Genomic DNA, 23846 nt, shown 5'->3' on the forward strand with positions numbered 1-23846 from the left:
AGAGGTGCTTGGCTCCCCTTTTCCTTCTCATCCATCTCTGTGCTTCTGAAGTAGCCAGAATAGGGGATGAAACCAAGTAGTGCAGGGATGGGCTGTGATGCTGCTTTTACTGACATCACTGATGTGGTTATGCTTCACCCAGATCTCTGCTGGTTTGTAGTTTTATAGTCAGTGCCCTGGTATCCAAAAAACCAGGGCACTGTTGGAGGGGCATTCCATGGTAGCAGAGTGACATGGAATGCTTATGGAGTGAGCTGTTATTCAAATGCCGGTGACTTATTCAATTAGGCATTTTAATTTAGAAAATGAACATACTACATGTCTGTTGTATTTGAAGGAAATATGAAGTCACTGAGATCTGGATCCAGGATATCTAACTTTGATCAGAACATATTGTGAAACAGCTTTGATAGCCTCTACAGCTGACATCAGATTCTCTGGGCACACATCAGTGATGGTGAGGGAAGCTTCATTTCAGTAACAGACACCCAGCCGGTTGTTTTTCAAGACTTCATTGTACAGTGAAGAGTATGAGGCTGTTCTGTTGCAAGCTTCTTTTTTTCCTGGCCTACTTCTATCCTGTTCTTAAACTGTCTTGCCTCTTTCTGCTTGCCATTTTCTTCCAGGCAAGAGTACTTTGAAGAGAGATTAAGTCTTTAATTGCCAGTTATGGTATTAATTTGCTGAGAAAAAAAATCTACATTTCTGTTTTTTCAAAATGGAACTTTATGATGAGAAATGAGCTTTTTAACTTCAGCTTCCCTGATTTAAAGCACTTTCTGTGCCCTACTCCATAGACTAGATTGTGCCTGGAAGGGGGAGGGAGGGTGGAAGTCTGAGAAGAATCCTCTTAAGCTGATTGTGCATCTGCAGTGATGAGCTGAGTCTGCCTCAGTGAGCCCACAGGGAATCAGTCTTGCATGTGAAATGAGGATGTGCTGTGTGACAATTGTTTGTACACACGTGAATAGTGTTCCTAGAAACAGGTAGCAGATAGCTAAAAGTTCTTTTTGGAGCATTTCTTTCTCAAGGGCCTGTGTCACATACAGTCCTTTGGGCCATGTGTTTCTATAAGCTGTGTCACAGTTTCTCATGCTTTGACTGTCTTGATTTAAAGATCGAAGTGTCACAGAAAGGGTTGGTTACTTAGAATAGATAAACATGGCCTGTTTGAAAAAATGTGGAAGATGATGAGTTAAATGAAAACATGCTAGCAAGCCTCATATTGGTTAGTAACAGAACAAAACCCTCATCTGAACAGTCCTTACAAACATTTTAATAAATGTGCCCCTCATAAGTCATTCCTTCAGCTAATGGTGATGACCCTATTTCCATGTCTAAAGCTTACTAACGTTTGCTAGTCTGGGAAAGTGCTTTGAAATAACACCATTCCGTGTTAAATGGCAGATATTAACATGTCTGAGAGGAATCACAAGCTCATTAATCACAAGGGAATTGAACTGGTTACGTAACCCTATTGATATTTCAGTTTGCTCTGTGCGTATGGTAGCGTAGGTTCTTCCTTCAGCTGTCAAGATAAGAATTGCAAAACCTTGTTTTACTTACCTTTGCAGAAAACTCCCAAAATTCCACTCAATGGATTTGAGTTATTTCAAAACATTTTGCAGTTTGGTAGTTTAAGACTGTCATACCAATATGCAAAATAGCATAAAATTCACAGGCCCAATGACTATGCCAGCTTCTGGTTATATATATGCTATATGATTAATAATGTTTTCTGTGTTACCCTCCAGTTCTGGTCATACAGTCTTCTTACCTCTTCCAGATCTGTGTTCTCTCCTTCCACCTTCTCATTCAAGGCATTCTCATTCTCCACTTTAACAAACGTGAGCAGAGAGAAGGGAGAAATCACAAGGCATGCTGCACAACTCTGCTGAGGCACATGTCGCTTTGGGGACCCTGGGCTTCATTAATTCGTTTTATTCTAATTATTATTTTCTTGGAGCCAGGGATTCCTGCTTGCTCCTTTTTTGGTAAATACTAATACGTCTGATGTTACTTATACTCCAGAAAGTACAGTTCAGCTGTGAAGTTCACTTTTCTCCTAGGAACAACAACGTAAGGCAATTACTTATTTGATAAGCTCACTTTATAAAAAGTGGTTGCATCTAAAAATTGGTATCACAGGTAATTGATCTTAGCAGCTAAGTTTACTATTTTGCTGGTGGATGTGCCTGCTAGAACCTGCTGGATAATGTTTCATTTGCCTGATTAAACAAATTAAACAACATGTTGGAACAACACTGTATTTACTTTTTATTGTAGACCAGAATCTCTGCATAACTGAGGGTGATTATCCTGGATGCAATGATTCATTGTTCTTAAATAATGTTTTAAAAAGTCATTTAAATAAAAGACACCATTAGATGTCCCTGTGCTTCACAGGTGATTGAGTTTGGATTTCTAAATCTTTGCTGTTTGTCATGAGTGCGAATTTCTGAATCAAAGTAAAAGGTCAGGAACCTACCTTTTAGATTGTGCTCTCTCTTAGGGAATTCTTTTAGAAAAGTTTCTGCAGATACTCTGCAAATGAACAAAAAGGCAAGTACAGACTGCCTGATCTAGTATAGTATTCTCTAGAAATACTGCCTAAGATGATACTGCTCTCGAGCTGTGCTTCAGTAGCTTCTGTTCTCAGGTATTATTTCAGTAGCTTTTGTTCTCAGGTATTAATTCAGTAGCTTCTGTTCTCAGGAATGCTAGTTGAAAAGGGAAGGTGGGTCTTAAAAATAACAACTCACGTACAGAAGAAAGGAATGTGACATGGCTCTGTCTCTACCAGGAGTTTTACGATCTTTCTGTTCGTTCTTTCAATGAAAATGTTCATTCTTTCTAACTTCTCTTATCCATGTTATGCCAGAAGGCAACTTCCTTCCCTGGCCATGACACATTTTCTATTGAGGCCATCATTGCTGGAAAAAGTCGAGTCCCCTGTGTTCTTTAGGACCCAGCTTCAATGGAATTACTGGCTATTATTGTTGCAGAGGTTTGGTAATCTGTCCTGGGTGATATGCCAAAAAGCAGTTTCCTTTTCTGCAATTAAAGGGCATCTGGAGTATAGTCACTTTTAAAATGTATAATACTGTTGATCATTTAATTAGTGATATCTCATTATATTTGTAAGGAGCCGATTTTCATCCCATGAAGATTTGAAATTTAGCAGGATGTGGGAGCATTACATCCTTCAAAGGACATCTCAGCTTCTCTGCATGCCCCTTTTACTCTAAAGCCATTCAAAATGTTAACCATGTATTTTCTTCTGCACCCATGCTGTAGGTTGCCAAGCTTTATGATAGAAAAAAATGGTAGTTGTTACAAAGTAAGACTAAGAATATGCATTTCTTTTTTGTTTTCAGGGAGAACAAGTTCTACTGGCATTTGAAGCTCATATTTCCTCACTGTCATGCTGAATACACTTTAAAAGGGTACAGAGCTTTAAAAAATATTTTTATAAAGTTTAAATTAATCTACTGAAGTTAAACTGCAAAATATTTTGATCAGTTCTTACCAAGTTCTGTCATACAAGGTAAACTCAGGTATTAATTTTAGTCTTAAATAGAAGGACATTTCAATCTAAAAAAATATTGAAAGTTGTATAGTTCTTTTCTCTCTGAAAGCTAGCAGATATTCCAAATCAGGCATAATGTTTGTTAGTCCTTTTCTCTGTGTAAACAGAGGGCTTATATATTCATATTGGTAGTACCCCTACACTGAACATGCTCTCCTCTCATGGCGCAGATGTTCAGCACAGTTTGCCACCTGTCCTCACCTGCACTCTGGAGCTGACCTTCATGCAGGGTGAAATGGTTGCATTGTTTGCTTTGTAGGAAAGTACACAAACACATTTTGGAAAACCAAAAAAATAAGCTTTTGTTGACAAATGTTTCTCCTTTTTTCCTAGCCTGAAGGGAGAGGAGAAGCATGTTCATGTCTGCTTCCAGGCCTGCAGAAACAGCATGTTTATTTTGCTGGGTTAGAAACTAGAGATATATATCTGTTTACTCCTCATACGTGCCTGTGAAATCCCAGTGCTGAAACTTAGGTAAAGCTGTGCATATCTGTGCAGTATTGATACACATTTATGATCCTCCCATAAACTACTGAGCTGTGCCACTGTAGCATGCTAATATACTGCTTCCTCCAGGTGACTCTCAATAGGTATTTGTGTACATGATGAGTGATGTCTCACATGCTTGATTTTTATCTTTGCTGAAAGGGTGCCTGATGATAAAACACTTGCTGATATCCTGAAGCCATACATTGATCCAGTGGAGTCAGATCCTGTCATTTGTCAAAGGTGTGTTATTGAATAACTTTCATGCCTAATGCACTAATAAAAGGGAATGATTCTGAATACGTGGCATAAATTAGCTGTACTATCAGCTTGCAGAGCTGAGTTCCCAGTCTGCAATACATCTTTTAATTCCTGTGGTGAAAACCATTCTAACATTCACCAGCCAACTAACTCTGGGCTGCAGCCACCAAACTTAAACCAGCAAAAAATAAAGAAACTGACTCACGACATAAAGACCAAATAAAGCAACTGAAATTCTGAAAAATGTAATCATAATTAACCTCAGTAGAGGTGACAGTAAACATTCAGAATAATTAGAAAAACATGCTAATAATTACAACCCTAATTTATAGGAAACACCTTACATGTGAAAAATTATTGTTTTAATGAAAAAAAATACATTGTTTTGGCTGTTGACATGCGTAAGATATCCATCTCCTATGGAAGAAAAGTCATTATGCATAATTTCTGCATTTTTGCTCCTTTTTTTTTCAGATTAAAAATCTATACAGCGTCTCCTCGATCAGATGTACGAATTTTAATGAAAATAGAAAACAGGAGCCGAAACTCTGTCAGGTAGGGTAGTTCTTCAGTTTATGTGCTTAGTAATTAAAAATGGTAAGATTTAACACATTTCTTAGTCCTTAATATTATAGTTAGAGATTACAGTCTTACGGATTAAACTTCAGTGAGTAATTGCAAATGGTTATAGAAATTATTTGGCAAAAATGTCAATTCTTTGTCTTTTAATATGTCAACATTGACATTTCAGTGCAAATAATGAGTGAGTGTGCCCGTACCTAAGTTGCTTCAGCAGCAGTTCATGCCAATTTAACAGAACAGGGGATTGTGTTAAAATGCTAAGTAACTGTATTGACCCACAGAAATGCATACATCCATTTCTTTCTGGAAGTTCCTCTGTGGATATGTTAACCTGCCAGAAGGAGTTGAAGTGATAATCACGGAGAGTTATCTTTTTAAATCAGTGCTGCAAAAATTACGTGTTTATCACAATCCAGTCACCGCATTTGAAATCGCCCATTTTTTCTCAAAGCTACTTGCTCATCACTCTTCATGTTACCATTTTTCTGGGTGTGGGCTTTTATGTCTTCAGAATTCAGACTTGTGCAGAATTGTTTTCTTTGTTCTCAGAACAGACAATAATTTTGAACTTCAAAATTAAACTTTAAAGATATATTTTTCTGCTAGTATAAATACCATTCTGAACACTCCACCCTGTTGTCATTGTTAGTGAAAAGGGTATGTATCAGCTTAGTATCATAATTTATTGTGGTTCACCAGTGATTCTTACTTAGGCATCTGAAAGTACATTATTGTCTTCAAAAGTAACAAATGTAAATAATATGCTTCCCTAAAATATGCTACATTATTTCTAAGGGGGGGAATGAGGGTATATTGTTAGAATTTTAGCTGTAACTTAGCTTCCAGTTTATGCTGTTTTTTTCCCCAGTAATATTAAAAAATAGTAATATGTACTTTTCAATTCAAATTCAAATGCAAGCTCTTAATTATTTTGATTGATTTTTTTTTCTCTTTGCAATCATTATTTGAAGTACAGTTGTAACATTTGTCATCAGGATTGCCAGCTAGAAGCCTGTTGTTCTTACGTGAATTTGAAAATACAGGGCCCTGGTTCTTACATACAGGGAGAAAACATAAAAGGCCTTGGACTGCATGGTTCCTTGTGTCTGGGTGTTACAAGTGTGGGAACAGTGAGCTCTTATTTGTGGACATTGAAATTGTAAGGGACCAGCTGTTTCAGCTGAATATTCAGAAGTCTGTGGAGCCTGGTGTGTTTCATACCAAAGTACTGAAAGAGGTATTGGATGTTACGGCAAGACCCCTCTTGATCATGTATTAAAGGCCTTGGGGTCTGAGGGGGTCCCTGCTGGCTGGATGTCGTGTTTTAACCTAGCAGGCAGCTAAACACAGCTCAGGCACAGCACCCCACATCCCCAGGGAGATGGGGAAGAGATTCAGAAAGAAAAGAATTAAAATTCTTGTGTTGAGATAAAGATAGTTTAATAGGACAAAAAAGGAAATGATAAGAATGATAAAAGAATTAGAATATAGAAAACAACTGATGCCCAGTGAAGTTGCTTGCTATCCACTGAGCAGTGTCCAGCCAGTTCCTAAGCAGCAGCCCCCAGCCAGCATTGCCTTTAATTTAATTTCATTTGCCTTTAATGTAGACCATGTGTGGTATGCTATGGAATATCCCTTTGGCCAGTTGGGATCAGCTATCCTTGCTGTGTCTTCTCCCAGCTTCTTGTCTACCTAGTAGGTAGCTTCTAGCCTACTTGCTGGTGGGGTGGTATGAGGAGCTGAAAAGACCTTGACAGTATAAGCAGTGGTCCTTCACATTTCCTTTTTTAAGAAAGAAGGAGAAGTTGGTTTTTTAACAGCTGTGTAGAAGGTTTGGGAAAGCAACCAGTTTAATATAGAAGTTGGCTATCTCTTGTGCTCATTAGGGTTTTTTTGTTACTTAACCATTTGCCTCTTCTGAAGTATCTATAGTGTTTCCTTATGTCACAGCTTTGAGCAGGAATTCTTTTTCATTAAATTAACCTAAATATTCTCAAGTCTGGGACTCGTGTGCATTCCCAGAATCAGCCTATGTTGGTTGATAATGAGTTTGGATTAATTGCTATTTATTCCATTTAGTGAATGTAAAATTTAAAGTACAGGAAAACCAGTAGAAGGTTAAAATAGAAGTGTATCTTGACCTGAGAACTGCAGTTCCTCACTTGGAAATTATATTAATCTCTTCATGTAAGTTGGTGGAGCTGGCCCAGCTGGGGCAGTGCAGACAGGTCAAGGAAACAGCATTCCTCCTCTGAAAGGAAAGAACAAAGTTTGTTTGAAATGATGGGACTGCTATGTCAGCATAAAGTCAGTTCTGTCAACATAAGCTGTGTCTGTGCCAGCAGGCGCTCTCAGCACAGTTGTTGTGACAAAGGCTCGGTGAGGGAATTCAGATTTTTACTGTAGTTGCATTACAGTTAAGTAAGAGAGAATTTGTTTTGATTTCTTCTCCTTTTGGTTCCTCGCCCTAAGTTAATTGGAGAGTATTGGCTTGTACTGTATGAATCAATACCTGGAATTGCAGTGGAAGTACTTGTGATTGAAATATGATCAGCTTGCCTGCTTAGTGCTTCCCTCTGGATCAAAAACTGAGTGGGGACAGAGCCCTCTCACCTCTCTTTGTCTATGTTTCTATAGCAGTGGAAACCATTAACTGCTGGTTTGTGTAACCTTTGAGCCACTGTCAGCTCAGTGTAATTTCTCATCTTGTGCCTTCTCATTCTGCATTATTTTAGGCTGTATATTCCTGTATGGCAAAATGTTCTTCCATCTTTTTGTGGGAAGACTAAAGGAGTAGGATTGGTGTAGGCTACTCATACATGTAATGAATGTTTTGAATGTTTTGTTATCTACGACTTCTGTGCCCACAAGAAAAATTTCTTCTGCACAAGCATTAGATTATAGAAAAATTGTAAACATATGTTGTTATATCAGATGTTGGTTTTAGGTTTAGCAGAACCTTTTGGAAAAGAATCCTTTTCATAGTTACAATTCTGTGTTATTTAGAAAGTGCAGTGGTGTTTCAGAGTATCTAAGCAGGATTACAAAATGTTAGTCTTCTAGTTTTTAAGATAAGTATGTTACAGAAGGATTTTAGTATTTCCTGCAATTGTTTATGAAACAGGAGTTTGTGGTTTAGTTTTGGCTGTTTTCTGTTTCACAGCAAATCATCATTTTAGTTTGAAGGTCCTTTGTAGAATGCTTTAGATTTTTGGGTGTTTTTTTTTTCTTTCTCCAGAAATACAAATTAGCTATTAAGTACTGATTTCTGCTTTCTCACAGGAGTTCTGTAGAACTTCAGAAAGCCACTGGTGTGCAGATATCATGGGTAACTGCCAAGGATGGTCCTCGCTTTCTTCTTGCAATGTGTCTTTTACTGTGAGGGGTGACAGTTCTTAGAGAACTTTATGATAAGTTCTGATTTCTGTCTTCTCTCTAAAAACAGCCTGTAAGAATTATTTTCAGTATGAATTGGTAGCACGCCCAGTTAATTGGGATAACTTAAAGCATAATGTCTTCTCATGTCTTCTCAGCTTTACCTGTCATCTCATGCTCTGTAACACTTAGTTACACTTGGTTTATCTTTTCATTTGCTACACTTACTTTATGAGGAATCTTGCAAAGGAGGATTTCAAAAAACAAGCCTTACATAACTCTTCTTCATTTAAAACCTTTTGGTTTTAAAGAAAGTTTGGAAAAAAATCTGCATTTGGATGGGCCAAATTAGTTTTCCATTTGGTACTGCTTGCTTCTATCACCTGTTATGCAATATTTAGTTAGTGTTGGTGTCCATTCTCTCAGCTGTAACTATTCCAAGAAAGGTTTAACTTCTGCCTCTTGGATGATTTTTATAGTCTACATTCTTTCATAAAGTAGTATTTTCTTTCTTCAGGATAAGTTAGTGTCCTGACTATCTTCAGACCTTTATTTGAGATGCCTTCAAAGTGACTTCATATGGTAAGAGTATTGCTTTTTCCAGTAAGGAAGGGAAAGGTGTAACAGCCAAATTATACAGTGTGGTTTGAGAAATATACCTTTTCATTTTCCTTAGAATAGCCTTATCAGGCTTTGTGTAGCAAACTGAACTGAAGCAGCAACCAGCCCTTCCCAAAATCAAACAGATCCTTGGTCTTTTTTACTAATAAGTTAGTAGTCAGAATTAGTTGTTTTGTAACTGCAGATACTTAATAAGAAATTAATTTACTCAGCCTTATCATATAAGATGATCCTGTTTCTGTAAGAGAAATAACTGCAACTTAAACTTAATTTGCAGTAGATAATTTCAGGGACAATTAAATAAATCTAAATTAGGTTAAACCACACAAATTAAATAGCTCTTTTACTGGGTTCAGTAACATCTTGCATGAATCTAGATAGATGACACTTTAATTGCACACATTGAATTTTATATAATTTAAAAATAATGCTTTCTTAAACATCTATGTTAGGCCTTTTAGGCCTTCAGGAATGTTCTTTTTTGGCGTATTCAGAGTAGCATGTGAGCATTGTTTCAGAATAAGTTGTTGCAGGAAACTTTTTGGGGATTTGAATGTTGGCGTAGGCACTGCAGAATATTTAGGTGCCTGGAAAATACAGTCTGATGGACTTTAAGAGCTTTGCAAAAGCCACTGCTTTCAGTAGAGCAAATCCATGAAGGAGCTGGAGTGCAGAACTATACCACACTTTATCCTGTCACTTTCCTGTTGTAAAACTGCCACATCATACAGGGATGGATGCAGAATCAGTTGTGGAATTGTTTTCTGTATCAGTAGTACTGGTGCAGCTCAGTACTCAGACAGCAAAAAATACCAAAAGGATTTTTGTGTCAGTTCCAACATCAAGGGGCTTCTTAACTGTCTGTCTTGGCACTAGCTGGGGCACATGAGAATAATGGCATGTTTGTCACTTAATTCTTGTGGAACACAGGGAAGAAAATCTGCCAAACAAGTATCAGAGGTTTTCCTCTACCAAATGCCATTATTTTATGGTGGTGAACACTTCTTTGCTTTAACTGATTGAATTCAGTTGCTTTCCAGAAGGCTGGATGATGTTAGTAATTTTGGATCACTTCCCTGCCTCAAGATCAGCTGGCAGAAATGAGAGTTATTTCCTTGGATGACTTAGCTCTGTGCTCAGAGAGAATTTTCTTTTGTAGTGTATTGTTTTAAAATAACTATGGGTTAGATCACATCAGTAGGTTGCAGTAGTCACAGTAATAGATTCAGGAAGGTGAAGCTTTTTGTCTTAGTATGTGCAAATGAGCCAACAGACTTTTGGAAAATTATCCTGGACTTCAAAAAGTGGAAACATAATGGAACCACATTTTTTAATGTAGCATTTAGAGTATTTATTTCCTTATCTTTAAAAATGTCTATCAGATACTTGTTTTGTCAGTTACTTTAAGATTATGTTAAAAACCCTGTTATTGAAATAACACTGAAGGTAGCCTCAAGTATTGATCTGTTAATGTTTTCCTTTGTTTTTCATGCTCTCTTTCTTGGGCACTTCCTTCTGCATTGTCATTTGTGAATAACTTCACGTAAAACCAAGAAAACGTATAGTCTTTGCTTTCTGTTTTTCACACATAACTCAGTTTCTTTAAAAAGTTGCTGCTGTTAATGTGGTGCACGGATCAGTTCTTTTTATCATATTATGACCTTTTCCCAAAACTTCTACTTCATCTTGCAAAACAAGTGTGCTAGAATTAGCACTTTTTAGGCATTATTTCCTCCTTTGCATTTTCTGCAAATGTTGAAAAGTGGTGTGCTTTATTGATGATTCTCTAGTCTTACTTAGGAAGCAATTTCTTTTCACATTTGTGTAGTAGACAATATGCATGAGACAGGAATTAAGGATACAAATCCTTGGCTGAACTGCTGGCCTTGGCATGAGTTGGAACAGACCCCAAGCTGGCTTTAACCTATGCCAGAAGATTGACAGTAGAATTCATTACTCCTCTGTAGCTTGCAGCAGCTGGCACAAAAGCAGCTCTGCCAGCTTTACAAAAGCAGGGAGCCAGTTTACAATAGTCATTCTTCACTGCACAACTGTAGTCAGGCACTGGTGACTTGGTGCTGTTCAAGGGGAGATAGAATTTGGTCGGTAGTCTGTATCTTAAACACAGCACTCCTGTGCATTAATACTTGCTGCTGTTTTTCCCCAGAGTGTTGGATTTTGGTTTGTAGATTTTTTTAATTAAAACTGCTTGATTTTCTTACTGAATACTTCCTTACATTTTCCTGCAGGTCATTTCAGGCTTCCTAGTTTGCTACTGCAGCCGTTTCAGTGTCGTTTTTCACATACTCCTTTATCTGAATATCAGTCTCTCTGCTGACAAAAGCAATGCAGAGGAGCTGATGCCAGGTTACACAGCTTTTACTGTAAAAGCAGTCACTTTCCTTCCTAGCTACTTACATTCCTCACTGAAATCCTCTGTTACACAACAGAGATGGAAAGCAAAAAACTACTCATTGCTGAGTATAGTAAGTGTGTATGGTCAGAATCTGTAGCATGCATAGCTAAATGTTTGTGATGTCTGACTACAATTAATTGACCTTTCAAAAGAATTTTGGGGTGATTTAAAAAAACCCCAGAGTTTGTCCATCTTACTGTCTTGTGCAATCATTTTTTTCTTGAAAGGGATTCCTTTATGAACCAGTAGATGCCTGGTTTTTTTTAAAGAAACAATCCAGTGTTTTGTAATCCATGCTGAATTCTTTTGGATGAACTGTTTTATAATTAATGGTATTGCATTAGGGTTTCTAGAGTATCCCAGCTAGAGAGTTGCTGACCGAGACATTTATTGCACAAAGATTTATTTGAAATCATTACCTCCACTCCAAAATTCTGCTATCTGTAGTGCAGCAAGTTGAATCCAGACCACTTGCAGAGGAGGAATATGTAAGTAAAGAGGTGGAGGATGAGAGAGCAATAAAAGTGTTACAGTTGGGTTCAGCCAGTAGTTTGACCTGTCCAGTCATGTAGTGGTGTTCTATAAGCACCACAGGCAGATCTGAAGACCTTCAGGTACTTCATGCTTGCAGTGTAGGTAGGAGACCCCAAATTCTAAACCAGAAAAACTGTACACAGTATCCTCTTTTCTCATTGTGTCTAGGTTTAAAGCATGGGAACAGCCTACCCAGCACATGCACAGGCATATTTTCTGTCCTCTCTTAGAATGTGCAACTAGAAAAAACTGTTGGCAATAACAAATCTTGTGGTTTGTTCCAGCCTGCCATTTCTACTGGAGAACAGCAGGGAGCTCCTCTATATGTGTGTACCTGAGTAACATATGTATAGTATGGAAAAAATCTTCATGGAAGTTCATCTGCTGTGTGGCAGGTACATATAAGGCAGACTTAAAGGCAGCAAAACAAGCTGTGAAATTCAAGAAGATACTATAGTTGGAGAAACCCTGTTGAATAATCTGTAGCCCCTTGGCTGAGGGAAGGAGCTGGTGAAAATGGGCTGTAGAGCCAAAGTGATGTTCAGACTATTTGTCCTATTCCAGTATAGAATAAGAGTTGTGAGATCTATTGAGGGGCTTAATTCAACTCTGTGGGTTGCTGTTAAAATATTTTTCTGAAACAAAAAGTGGATTTGCTGCTGGTTTCTTGGAAGAAAAAAGCCATGAGATGCTGACTTACAGTTAGCGTAGTTCCTTGATTTCAGGGACCAGGAACCATGGGAAGGCTGAAAAGGCTTCTGGAAGCAGTTTCAAACTCTGCCCTCGACAGTAGAAGTGATGGGCTGAACTTGGAATCTGCAGCACCGTGAAAACATGGCAGCATAGCCATCAGTGTTTTTAAAGAGACAGAGGAGAGGACAACTTCTTCATGTTCTTGTCGGGAAAGAGAAAACCTGTTATTTCCTCCTGTCCTGCCAAAAGGGAATCCTCTTGTTTGTTTTCTCTCTTTTGAGGGAAGTGAGCTAGAGGCTGATAGTTTCAAAGTTGCCAAGTAGGGAATTGACCTTCCTGCTTGTTTCCCAAGAGAATAATTTGTTTTCTTTATTTCATGGCTTTTCCTTTCCATTGTAAACCATTGGTAACCTGTTTCACTAATGGAATGTTCATGGTACTGTGATTCTCATGAAAATAAGTATAAAATTTGTGAATATGTTTCCACTGTTCAATCCAGAGTATTAAAGGTACTTAGACTCTCTCCATGTGGGCTAAATTTGAAAGTTAATACTTGCCATTTGGGGATTCAGAATTAGAGAAGGATCAGTTCTTCCTGAAGTGGTGGTTCATTAGATTAATCCAAGCATAATAATGAAAGTATTGCAAATTTAAAGTGACTAATTTCTCATCAGTTTTATAGTTGTTTATTTTAACAGTATACTGCTTGCTTACGTTAATTTCTCAAATGAGGTTTGATGTATTGGTTTTCTGAACTTGATGTATTTAGTGTTTTTTATTGCATCCTTTGATACTCCTTGGTACAACTTGTACCTCCAAAATTATTTACGGTTAGGTTTCATGGGGCTGTGTGTCAGTACGCTGTCATTAAAGCAGTTTTATGACATTGGCTTTTTCCCTGTGACCATGCCAGTATTGTATAAGTTATAAAAGTTTCATATTTTGACTTCTCTGTATTTTTGGTGAACCATACACAGCTTTTACTGGTTCTAAATATGCCACTTACACCTTTTCAGTTTTTAAAACTTAAGGCATTCCTCTGCAGTAGCCAGCTCACTGTCTTACTAATCAGAACTTTTCCCTTGTGAAATTTCATATTCACATTAAGTCTTCTGGCTAGCGTTAACTCAGGCTGTTTTGTTTCTTTATCCAAGTCATATAGTGGCCTTACATGGTTGTGGTTTACATTTTTTTCATATGCCAGCTCTGTAATATTTAAAGAGTTGTAAACATTGAGCTTCTGAGCAGTTTGTGAAGCTGCCTGGCTTCACGAAGTAAGTAAATTCCCGTGCGTGTAAAGAACTATTGCCGTGATGCACTTGAATTATAACATCTTTACTTGCAGCTGGATTTCTGTTCTTTTTTTTTATTATGTCTTATGAGATGGGGAAAGTATTTGCATTCTTGAAATTCAGTATCACTTTATTTCTGTATTCTTTGCACCAAATTCTGCCAAATGCAAGAAACTGACATTTGCTGGTTTCACATTTTCCTTTTGTTTTGTTGTACTTTGTTTTATAACTAAAAGATGCAGAATGTTCTGTACTTCAGTTAATCTTTAGATCATTATTGTGGTCCTGAATCCTTTTACCACATCATTCTTAAAGCTCAGTCCACTAAATTGTTGAAGCAGTTGCCTTATCTGCTTTATGGGTTTTGCCATCAGTTGATATATTTTTCCATTACTGCCATGAAACTTCTACTGTGCTTTTTTCCTTTGTGCAGTTGCCTAATTCTCAAGAGGCTTAAACAAGGACAGCCTTTGTGCTTCTGTGGTGACATACTCTTACTTTGCCTTCTCTCTCCATTAACTGTTTTGTATATTTTCTAGGGTAGAAGTGAACAAACAATGAGGTTTTTGGACATCTACTATTGTATCAAATCATTTAGGTAACAGTTGTTCTTGCTATCATCACGTGGGTATTGCTATTTTTTTTCTTCCAGGATGTTTAAACTCCCTGAAATGTGTTTGTTGTAATAGAGGGGTTGTGAGTTCAGTTTTTCTTTTCCCCATTTTACACTTGACTTTTCAACAGGTCTTAGATTTCTCTAGTGGCAGAGCCTCTTACAGCCCATGAAAGAGAGGAGATCTTGGATTGTTACTGCTTGTCTTAATATGTTCATTGTTTGAGGATGGACTATGGCTGAAATATGACAAGGAAAAGGAGCAGCTTCATAGTTTTCTCATTAATTGGCTGTTCCTTTATGTACTCTGTGAATGTAGGTGTAGTTAGGACATGGTGATGATGTCCAATATGCTTTCCTGCTATGCTGGCAACTTTTCTTCCTGTACTTTTTTAGGTGGTTCCTAGCAGGGTTTGTGGTCCAAATGGTTGATGAGAAGGTTTTTTCTGATTTTTTTTTTTTCCCCAGAAAGAGCATGTTTTTAAGTGCTACTTAAGATGGGGATTTGATTTGAAAAGGGTTTGGCCAGGCATCTAGTCTGTGCTGTTATTGATTAAGTTATGCAGATATCAGTAGTATGGAGGAGAGGTTAATTAGCATCTGTTGAGACAAATTGTGGAGGTCCTAGACCAGGAGAAGAAACATAACCAAGAGTGGAAGGAGGAGCTAGCAGGTTTTAAATACTTCTGTAAACTGTAGTGTATTTTTTTCATATTAAAATATGAACTTGAACTAGATTCTTGTTCTCTTTGCTTAAAAGAGTGTTCAGGCAGAGTATGCCTTCATATTTTTTGCTATTGATAAGAGTTAGTTATAAAGAAAGTGTTATGGCAAGTTGAGGGGATATTTTTGTTTGTTTCTAAGATCTCTGCTGTTTTACTCATGGAGTTTTCTAATTTTGTCATGTTCCTGAACTAATCAAATTCACTGGTTTAGGTTTTATAGAATGTCAGAATTCTAGTGACAAAATTAAATGCAAATACTGTACATTATTTCAATACATTGTATTCGCTTTCTGCCATACAATTTTCCTTTCCTACCTAATTCAAAAGAGCATTTCCCTACTTCCATGTTCACCAAATCATAACCGCACGAAGAGGCTATTCACCACTTAGGAATGAAAGTCCATCTGTTAGTTATTATCTTTGCTGTACTGCAGCACTTCAGAAATGAGTGCTTGGGAGAGACTTTAAATGCTGTACCCAGTCTTTGTCCCCTTCCAGGCATATGCAGATGCCTAGGAAATGCTACTCTCTTTGGTCTGGTGAAAAAAAATCCTTTTTTCTTCCCATATGTTAGCATAAGCTTGGTTGTGGATTTTTAGGACTAGGCCCAAAACAGATAGCGTGATTTATTGTATCTGAGTTATGCCAAGTAAATACCTCGATGTTTCCACTCAGTTCTAGGAAGAAAAGTCATCTTTGTGTAAAATATGTGCAAGCAGTTTAGTTGATCGCTCTTACAGCGATATCATGACTGTCGTTACCCAAATCCACTTTTTGGTAATATTTACAATTATTTAGATGGCTAAAACTTGTTTGTTCTCTTTTCAGTGTCTAGAAGACCAAACTAAAGAACTAACATGGCTACAATTTATCTTTAATTCCAGATTGCAGATTTTTTTTAAATTATTATTAAATAATAAAAAGTTCCTGTAGATGACATTCAGGAAAACCTGATCAGCAGGGAATTTCCTGCTGTCTGAATTCATGTAGACAAGTTACGCCACTGCAATGATAGCCACAGGCTCCATTTGAGGGGAACTTGTTGTGGTGCAGTGACCTAATGTGGCATTCCTGCCTGTGGGAGACAGATTAGGAGTCTGAATTGTTGAATTCCTGGAAGGTGGTGGAATAACTATAGATAGTGAAACTAGCCTTAGCAGAAACTCACAGATGCTATCAGAAGTGCAGAGCCACATAATTTCAGTATTTTGTGAAAGGTAGCAACTGTTCATAGAGCAAATATGTTTATATGGGAACTAATGTGGAATTGCTGAATCTTGCTAAATTTTCCCAATTGTCACAATTTTTGTAGGCTTTTAAACTGCCTGCTAGCAGGCAAATTCTACTTAATTTTGGTTCTTCAAAAAGCAGTTATTGTTATTTCATTCCAGCTAAAATCAAAAGCGGTTGTCTGCTAAGATCATCTCTTTGTGGTCCTTATAAATGGAGTCATTTCTTATTAAGAAAAAATCCAGGCCTATTTATTGCTTTGAGACATGGGCATAAAACTTTGCTTGGGGCAGGAAAATAATCAGGAAAGTGTATTATTAGATGGTGGGTGTTGTTCAGGGAGGCTGAGGGTACATAAGGAAGGGAAAGAGAAAATACGTGGAAAGTAAATATCAGGAAGGAAAGAAGATGGGAGAGGGAACATGTGAAGTGAAGTCCTGCTCAATACAGGGATCCGGAAGCCATAGTGCAGACAATTTGCATGAATGGACAGTGGGAGAAGGGAGAAAGCAGAGGGAGGGTTTAAAAGAAAGATGTGAAGATGGGTGTTAAGGCAATGATTTATTGGTATGGTCAGTTAGTTTTGAGTCAGGCTTATGTCAAATCCATCCTGGCATGAAGGGCAGAAGGAGCTCATTTAGGATGACAGGCTCAGTTAAGTTGGTTCCTGCAGGTGATCCTGGAGCATGAAGGAGTCCAAGTGAAAGGACAGGCTTACACTGGTTGTTCTTCATTTCACTGGGTTGTCAGTTGAAGTGTGCAGTGGAGGATGGGTTTGAAGAATGTTACAGCTCTTTGTGGGTTCTTCTCATGCAGGCTAGGCAATCCCAATGACACAAAACTAGTGGGTAAAAGTGGTGATAAAAGGATGTCTGGTAGTACCTGACTGTGATGTTCTCCCTGTTCTGTCTCCTGCTTGCAGTGAGACCAGTTTGCTGTACATCTGTGGAAGTACCCACTATGCAGTGTTACTCTGCATCCTCAGCTCATCCTGGTGAATAATCACTACAGGAAATTACAAGACTTGTGAAAAAAAGTCATTTCATTCCATTTTTCTCCAAACAGGTCTAGCCTTTTCATAAGTAAAAATTAGAAATGTGTGTGTAGGCTTCTGGTTAAACCCTACGGGGAAGTCTTCTTTTGCCCATAGGTCTCTATTGTTCACCTTCTGACCCTCTGATGTATGACTTTGTTCTAGCTGTGGGATGAAATTGGAAAGATTTTTATCATGACCTGGTCTTTCTGAGATAACCTGAAAAATCAGTCTTTCTCAGGTGCTGTTCTTCAGTAGACTTGGGAATTGATGTGACAAATAATAGTTTTCTTTTGAGATCTCTTAAGCATGCAGTCAAGGAAGAGACTGACAGGTGGATTAGCACAAAACCTCAACTTGCACTTGTGTATGAAGTAAAAAATGTGGTAGACTGAGGACTTTTCGATAATATATACAGTAACAGACAAGTTTAAATGAGAGAAGTATTACGCCCCTTTGTTGTATTCTTCCTGAAATTTATGGCCCATATTATGGACTAAAATGTAGATGTTTTTCCTGTCACTGTCAACCAATAAAATTTACTTTAACAAAAGAAGATAAAGCTCTGACTCAGTGATCTAACACTTCAGTAATTTACTATCATAAAATAGTTTTAAGTACAAATGTTTTATCTTATGCCAAGCTGGACGCTAAAGATGTTTTGTCTAAAATATGAGATAATGGAAAGTGTATTGTGGCATGTGAATTACTTTAGCCTCTTGGTGGTAAATGTTTGCTTAACCAGAAAGGAATGTGTTGAGGTCCTTGCCAAAGGAAAGGTATTGCCATGCTTTGCATTTAGAGTACTGTAAATAAAGCAGTAAATATGTTTCTGTTCATGTGTGTTAATCCACAATTTATGAATGCATTCATTCAATCAGACATGTAATATACTGTTATCCCTTTTAAAGAGTTTCAGTAAGAAGAGGTTGTAATTACTTTGGCTTGAGAGAAACATGAAACCAAATATTTTGGTGATGATTTGAAGTTGAATATGAGAGAATTTTTGCTCAAACTAAGTTTCCCTTAAATCCCAGGAACTCAATTCCTGGTTTACCTCCAATATTCTTCTAGAGTGCTTACTCCCAGTATACTGCTTTTAATCACACATTATTGTAAATCATTAAGTATATAATTTCCTTCACCTATCCCATGTTTTGCCAAAAGAAAACACAACTGTATAATATGTTAAATGATCATAGGAGGTAGAGCAGCTATGGGAAATACCCCACATACTCTCTACAGTATATTTTGGTTTTGAACTTCATTTGCCCTTAGCTGATACAATAGCTTAGTGATAATTTAATAATGCTGCTTACAGAAAGAATTGCATAGCTCAGATTGCAGCATAATAATATCAGAGCATCCTTTGGATGCCTCAGTTACGGCAAGTGAAAGCAACAAGGTCCTACTTTCAGAAGCCTTTGACATACCCCTTCATTTCCACAAAATCCCACATCCAGGTTTCTAGTTAAAGAGCTGGGAGAGAACATTACAGTTTGAGAGAGTAATTGTGGAGAGGATGCTCTGTTTACTTTTCATTATTGTGGTATTGCTGTTGTACTGTCTTTTAGAAATTATTGCTGCAGTCCTCTTGTATCAGAATAAGGGTATCTTTCCTATAAAAACAAACTCCAAGTGCTCCACTGTACCTGTGCTTTAGTAGTTGTTCAGATAAGTTTTTTTATTTCATCTTCCTAGGGCTTCACTGGTAATTTGTCAGTGTGATTTGCTAAAGACACTCATTAAGACATAATAAAACTTTTCAGCCCTTTGAGAAATTTGACTTTCATTCTCCTTTTGTTTTTTATATTTAGATATTAGGAAGGTTTAAAAAAATTATGTATTTGGATATGTAATTTGAATCAGAAGGTAGTTCTTCTGGACATGGTGTCACCTGAAAATCATGTGAAATGCTGGAAAGCATTTTACTTTTTTTTCCCCACTGTAAATGTACATTATGTCCTTGCTAATATTAAAATCCAAAGTAAACTTCCAATTATTTTTAAGGTACAATGAACTGGATGCCAGTAGAAGTCTTCTAGACAATCTGAAAGGCAAAGTAATAATTGAGTATCCAACATTATTTGTGGTCTTGAAAACACTGAAGAGTGACATGGTAGTCCTTGGCCAAGGTGAGCATATATTTATTTCTTGTTATGTTATACATGGATATTTTAGTTACATAAACAGTAGTTAAGGATATTGCCAGGAATTAACAATATGTCTTGTATTTCCTTCTGAAGCTAAAAGATTGCTATAGAAAAAGCTGTTATGAATGCTCTTGTCTTAAAACTGCTGGGAGATGGCATACATCCATGAGCTGTATTGGCTGTGTTTTTTCTAACTTTGTTTACTTGTGCTTTCCTGGAGGTTTTATATATTTTAGCCGCTAATTTGAAGCAACTATTCAGACTTGTGCTAATTTTTTTCTTCTTTAACATAGCAAAGTTTGACAGAGTTGATTGTTTCTGAAGAGTCAAGCTGTCTGGGGAAGATGAGTTTTAAGTAAACCTGATAATCATGCAAAGGAGTTGTTCTCCATTATTTTCTAGCACTGCTGCTAACGTTGAACAAATAATTCTGAGTTGTGAGGTATTTATTAGAAATCATAATGGCAAAGTCACTTTTTGGGTGGGATAAAGCACAGTGTTATCTTTTAAAAATTACTTTGTTGAGGAAAAACTTTCATCTTGGAGTTAATTTGGAAGAGAATCCAGATCTAGAAGGAGTTTGCTTTTAGTTTCTAAGTTAATTTCCGTTTTTCGCCGCAGTACAAAGGCTTCATGTTCCAGCATCTGTTTCTGAAGCTAAAAGATGGCTAAAAGATATTTCAGCTGTTGAAATAGGGAATCAGTTTTCATCTCCTAGTCCCTCACCTAGTCACCTGAGTTATCATATCCCATAATTTTCAGTGGTGGGCCAGTCTGATTCTTACAGAATTTTACAGAAAACCTTTGGGATATATTTGCAATTACTATTTCTGTGCAGCAGCTCAGTCATATGTATTTCTATATTTCATCATTTAACTGATGAAATACGGGACTGAGAACAGTGTACCAGCAATTCTGGACCTCCACAGAGCTGTTCTGGCTAGATTACACTGAATGATCCCCTAAGTGAGAGCAATCTGCACCCAAAGATGTGGCACACAAAAATTCCTTGTGCTATGCACTGCAGGGGCTTCTGAGAGTGAGACAGCCTGTAGGGGACCAGGTCAGGTCTGAGTAACTGGGCCCTGTGATACACACCCTGGGAGTGCACATACAGACACTGCAGTACATGAAGCTGGGTGCTTTTGAGTTTATCCAGTATTTCTTTGTGTGGGAGCCTTGCTTTTCAGTACTCAGCTGTACCTCTATGGCTCAGGAGGGAATTGGAATTGATTGTCTCATGCACTTATCTGTATAGGGTTGTCATTGTCTTCTGAGCTAATAGGGAGGTTGTCCTTTTAAGGGTATGGATTCAAGTAAGTGTTGACTGAACAATGGTATTTCGAGGTCCTGCTGCTGCAGCACCTACCTGACTCTGTAAAAGGCAGAAGAGGAGGGGAAGAGAGAGCCAGTAATAGCAAGGAAGTGTCAACAGCTCTATCACAGGGCACTGCAAGTGTGTGTCTTGAGGACAGTAGGCTTCCTCTGCTGTAGGAATCATTTGATGAGTAGTCATCCCTGCAGGGGTTCTCAGAACACGGAACAGCCATTTCAGAATGAGAAACATTTTGAGAAACATTGATTTGTGTTGTTGTTTTAATTGTTTCTGTAGATTCCATAAAAATGAATTTAATAGCTCCCTGTTAAGGTGTCTTAGTTATGACATAGCAAAAGTTACAGCAAATGGAAAAAATAGTGTGATTTTCACAACTTTTATCATAACTTATTGTCAATTTGGTTAAGATATTAATAATCAACTTCAGCCTTGAGTTAGGTTGGGAACCTGTGTTCTTGGTATTTTTTCTGTTCAGAGTAGAAGCCTTTGACAGTAATTTTAGATTCTTTGAGGATAAGCATGTTCACAACATGAATATAACAGTTGGAGGACTTTTTTGTTGCTATTACTCTGCCTGAAGACAAAGTACCATTTTAGTTAGTGTGTCACAATCATTGTGCTTTTCTTTTGTATGTCATCTTTACAGAATATAGGAGTTAAAAAATAGATTTCTGGTCTGTTTTAGCAGTTGCATTCACAGATAATTGGTAAGAGTGCAAATCTTATGTTAACCTCCAGACTATACAGGGAGAAGTCTGTTGTAATCAGAGAAGTATTTTAGCCCCTTCCCATCTCCCAAAGTGTGACCTTTCTGCTACAGCATCTTTTGTGTTTGTTGCAGTCCAATTTCTTTGCCATGTATGGCTTTCTGCATCAGTGGCCCACTCCTCCCAAGCCATCCATCCTGCTGACCCTATTGCCACCAGTGCTGCCTTTCCTCTGCCTCCTGGCACCCAGAGGGACACTTGTCCTCCCTTTGCATTCCAGGCAAACAGCTGCCACACTGATGAGTGGATGTGTGGCAGGGTGTCTGCTGAGCATGGGAGCTCAGGCAACCATAACTCTGCTGACCCTGTTTGCAAGGGACCCAGGCTAGAACAAGAAGCAAAGTCTTGCAGGAATGGCTAAAATACTGCTTCCTTCCTGAGCAATGTTAGATCTATCCCCTTCTGCAGAAAGAACAGAGTCAAGTTTTCATAGCCACAGCAACAGGCACATGCTGGGGAAACATCACCATTCTCCCTGAGACTCAAGTAGTAATGCCCAAGGACTGGGGGATAGGCTAGAGCTGGACACCTTTAAAGAGAAACTGCTAAGATTTAATGAGTATAAAGCCTATTTTTTGTATTCTTCTTTACAGAAATGGCTGAAGTATTTTGGCTGAAACTTTCAACTACACAAGGAAAATAAATATTGAGGAAGGAAACTGTCACTGAAATACTAAAACTTGGAGTTTATATTTTACATTATAAGTAAACTGAAGACAGTTTCATGCTGAGAAGTATTGGGTAGTCTTAATTTATAGGCAGTGCTATTAAGCACCATACAAATATGCTCTTTTTTAATGAAGGCAATCTGTAATTCCTGTTAAATATTACTGAAACAGACAGAAGTAAAATCTGTCTGTTGAGCCTTGCTGTGAGTCAGAAGATTGCCACATTCTTTTATGTGATGTTTTGATGCTTGACTTGCCTAACAGCAAAAACTACAGGTGCTCTGATTTCAGCATACAAGGTCAGTCATGGCTGAAGATAGCAGAGGATTATAGAAGCTTTCACAGGCCTTACTTTGTGCATTACTCAGTACATATCTGGCATATAAATGTTAATTGATTATACACTAGATTTAATATAGACAAAATGTGACCTCTGATGTTTCTGGGTGAAATGCTTCTATTTTCTTGAACAAATTCCTTGGAAACTGTACAGGTGCACACTGTGTCCTATGTATTATCCATGTTTGCCATCTGTGGAACTGATCCTGACCAGACAGTAGCTATATTTCATCAGCTCCCTCTTGGTAGGATTCTTTTAATGAAACCTTTGATACTAAATGCTCAAAAACATCTTTAAATTCATAGATCAAATACTGAAAATAACAATGAGAGCAGAGTGTGAATCATGGGCCTGCTTTGCTGTAGTTTATTTTTGTGCTGCTTGAATGTCACCAACCAAGTGGCATTTGATGATGTCAGCACAAGGTGACCAGGGTCAGTGCTTGTTAAAGAAGGATCCCTGGGGTGTGTGGGCTGAAGACCAGTTTTGGAGATGAGACTTTCACTATATGATCTCAGCAGAGCACAATAGCCATGCCTTAAAGGACAAGTTATTGTGCCCCTTGAACTCCACCAGCCTTATCACTATCTTTGGGATGTTGGAACGTGTGGAAGAAGCACAAAGCTACATCAGTTTAATTTTCCATTTCAAATTTCTCTGTAATTTTACACTTTTACTGAAATGCTAAGAAAAGTGTGAATTATTTTTAATTCATTGCAGGGTAAATACTCTGCTTTCCTATTTGACTGAAAGACCAAGATTTAAAAGGTTAAAGGAATTCTCAACATTGGTTTGCTTTCTCCTTCAACAATGATGTCATATCCAGGGCTTTATTCTGTGTCATGAAGCTGGTTATGTCTTATGAAATAGCTGTCCTAAAGAAAAGAAGATACGAAACTCCTTCTGTTTCATGAACAAACAACATTGCTGAAATTAATTGCTTGTTTGTTTTTTGTGTTCTATATCCCCAGATGGCAGTGAACCTGCAGAGAACTCAGACAGTGAAAGTTCATCCCTTTCCTCTGTGGAAGAAGGGGAGATTCGGGACAGTTCATGACAGTTCTTTGAGAGAAGAGGGTGGAATGAGCTTTTATTTTTGTATTATTTAATTATTTTTTTAAATACAACT

At 37.7% G+C, this 23846-nt stretch overlaps 1 protein-coding gene across 1 annotated transcript in view; it reads left to right on the top strand.

The window, feature by feature from the left end:
- Window positions 1-23774, top strand: part of ZNHIT6 (zinc finger HIT-type containing 6) — a 31456-nt gene extending 7682 nt beyond the window's left edge. Inside the window, exons 6-10 of the mRNA XM_062497931.1 lie at window positions 3378-3446; window positions 4238-4318; window positions 4811-4891; window positions 19464-19588; window positions 23689-23774. Of these exons, the coding sequence (XP_062353915.1) occupies window positions 3378-3446; window positions 4238-4318; window positions 4811-4891; window positions 19464-19588; window positions 23689-23774 (442 nt within the window). The remainder of the gene's footprint in view (window positions 1-3377; window positions 3447-4237; window positions 4319-4810; window positions 4892-19463; window positions 19589-23688) is intronic.
- The last annotated feature ends 72 nt before the right edge of the window (window positions 23775-23846 follow it).

Source organism: Cinclus cinclus, chromosome 8 (assembly GCF_963662255.1).
Source record: "Cinclus cinclus chromosome 8, bCinCin1.1, whole genome shotgun sequence".
In the NCBI taxonomy this organism is placed as follows: domain Eukaryota; kingdom Metazoa; phylum Chordata; class Aves; order Passeriformes; family Cinclidae; genus Cinclus; species Cinclus cinclus.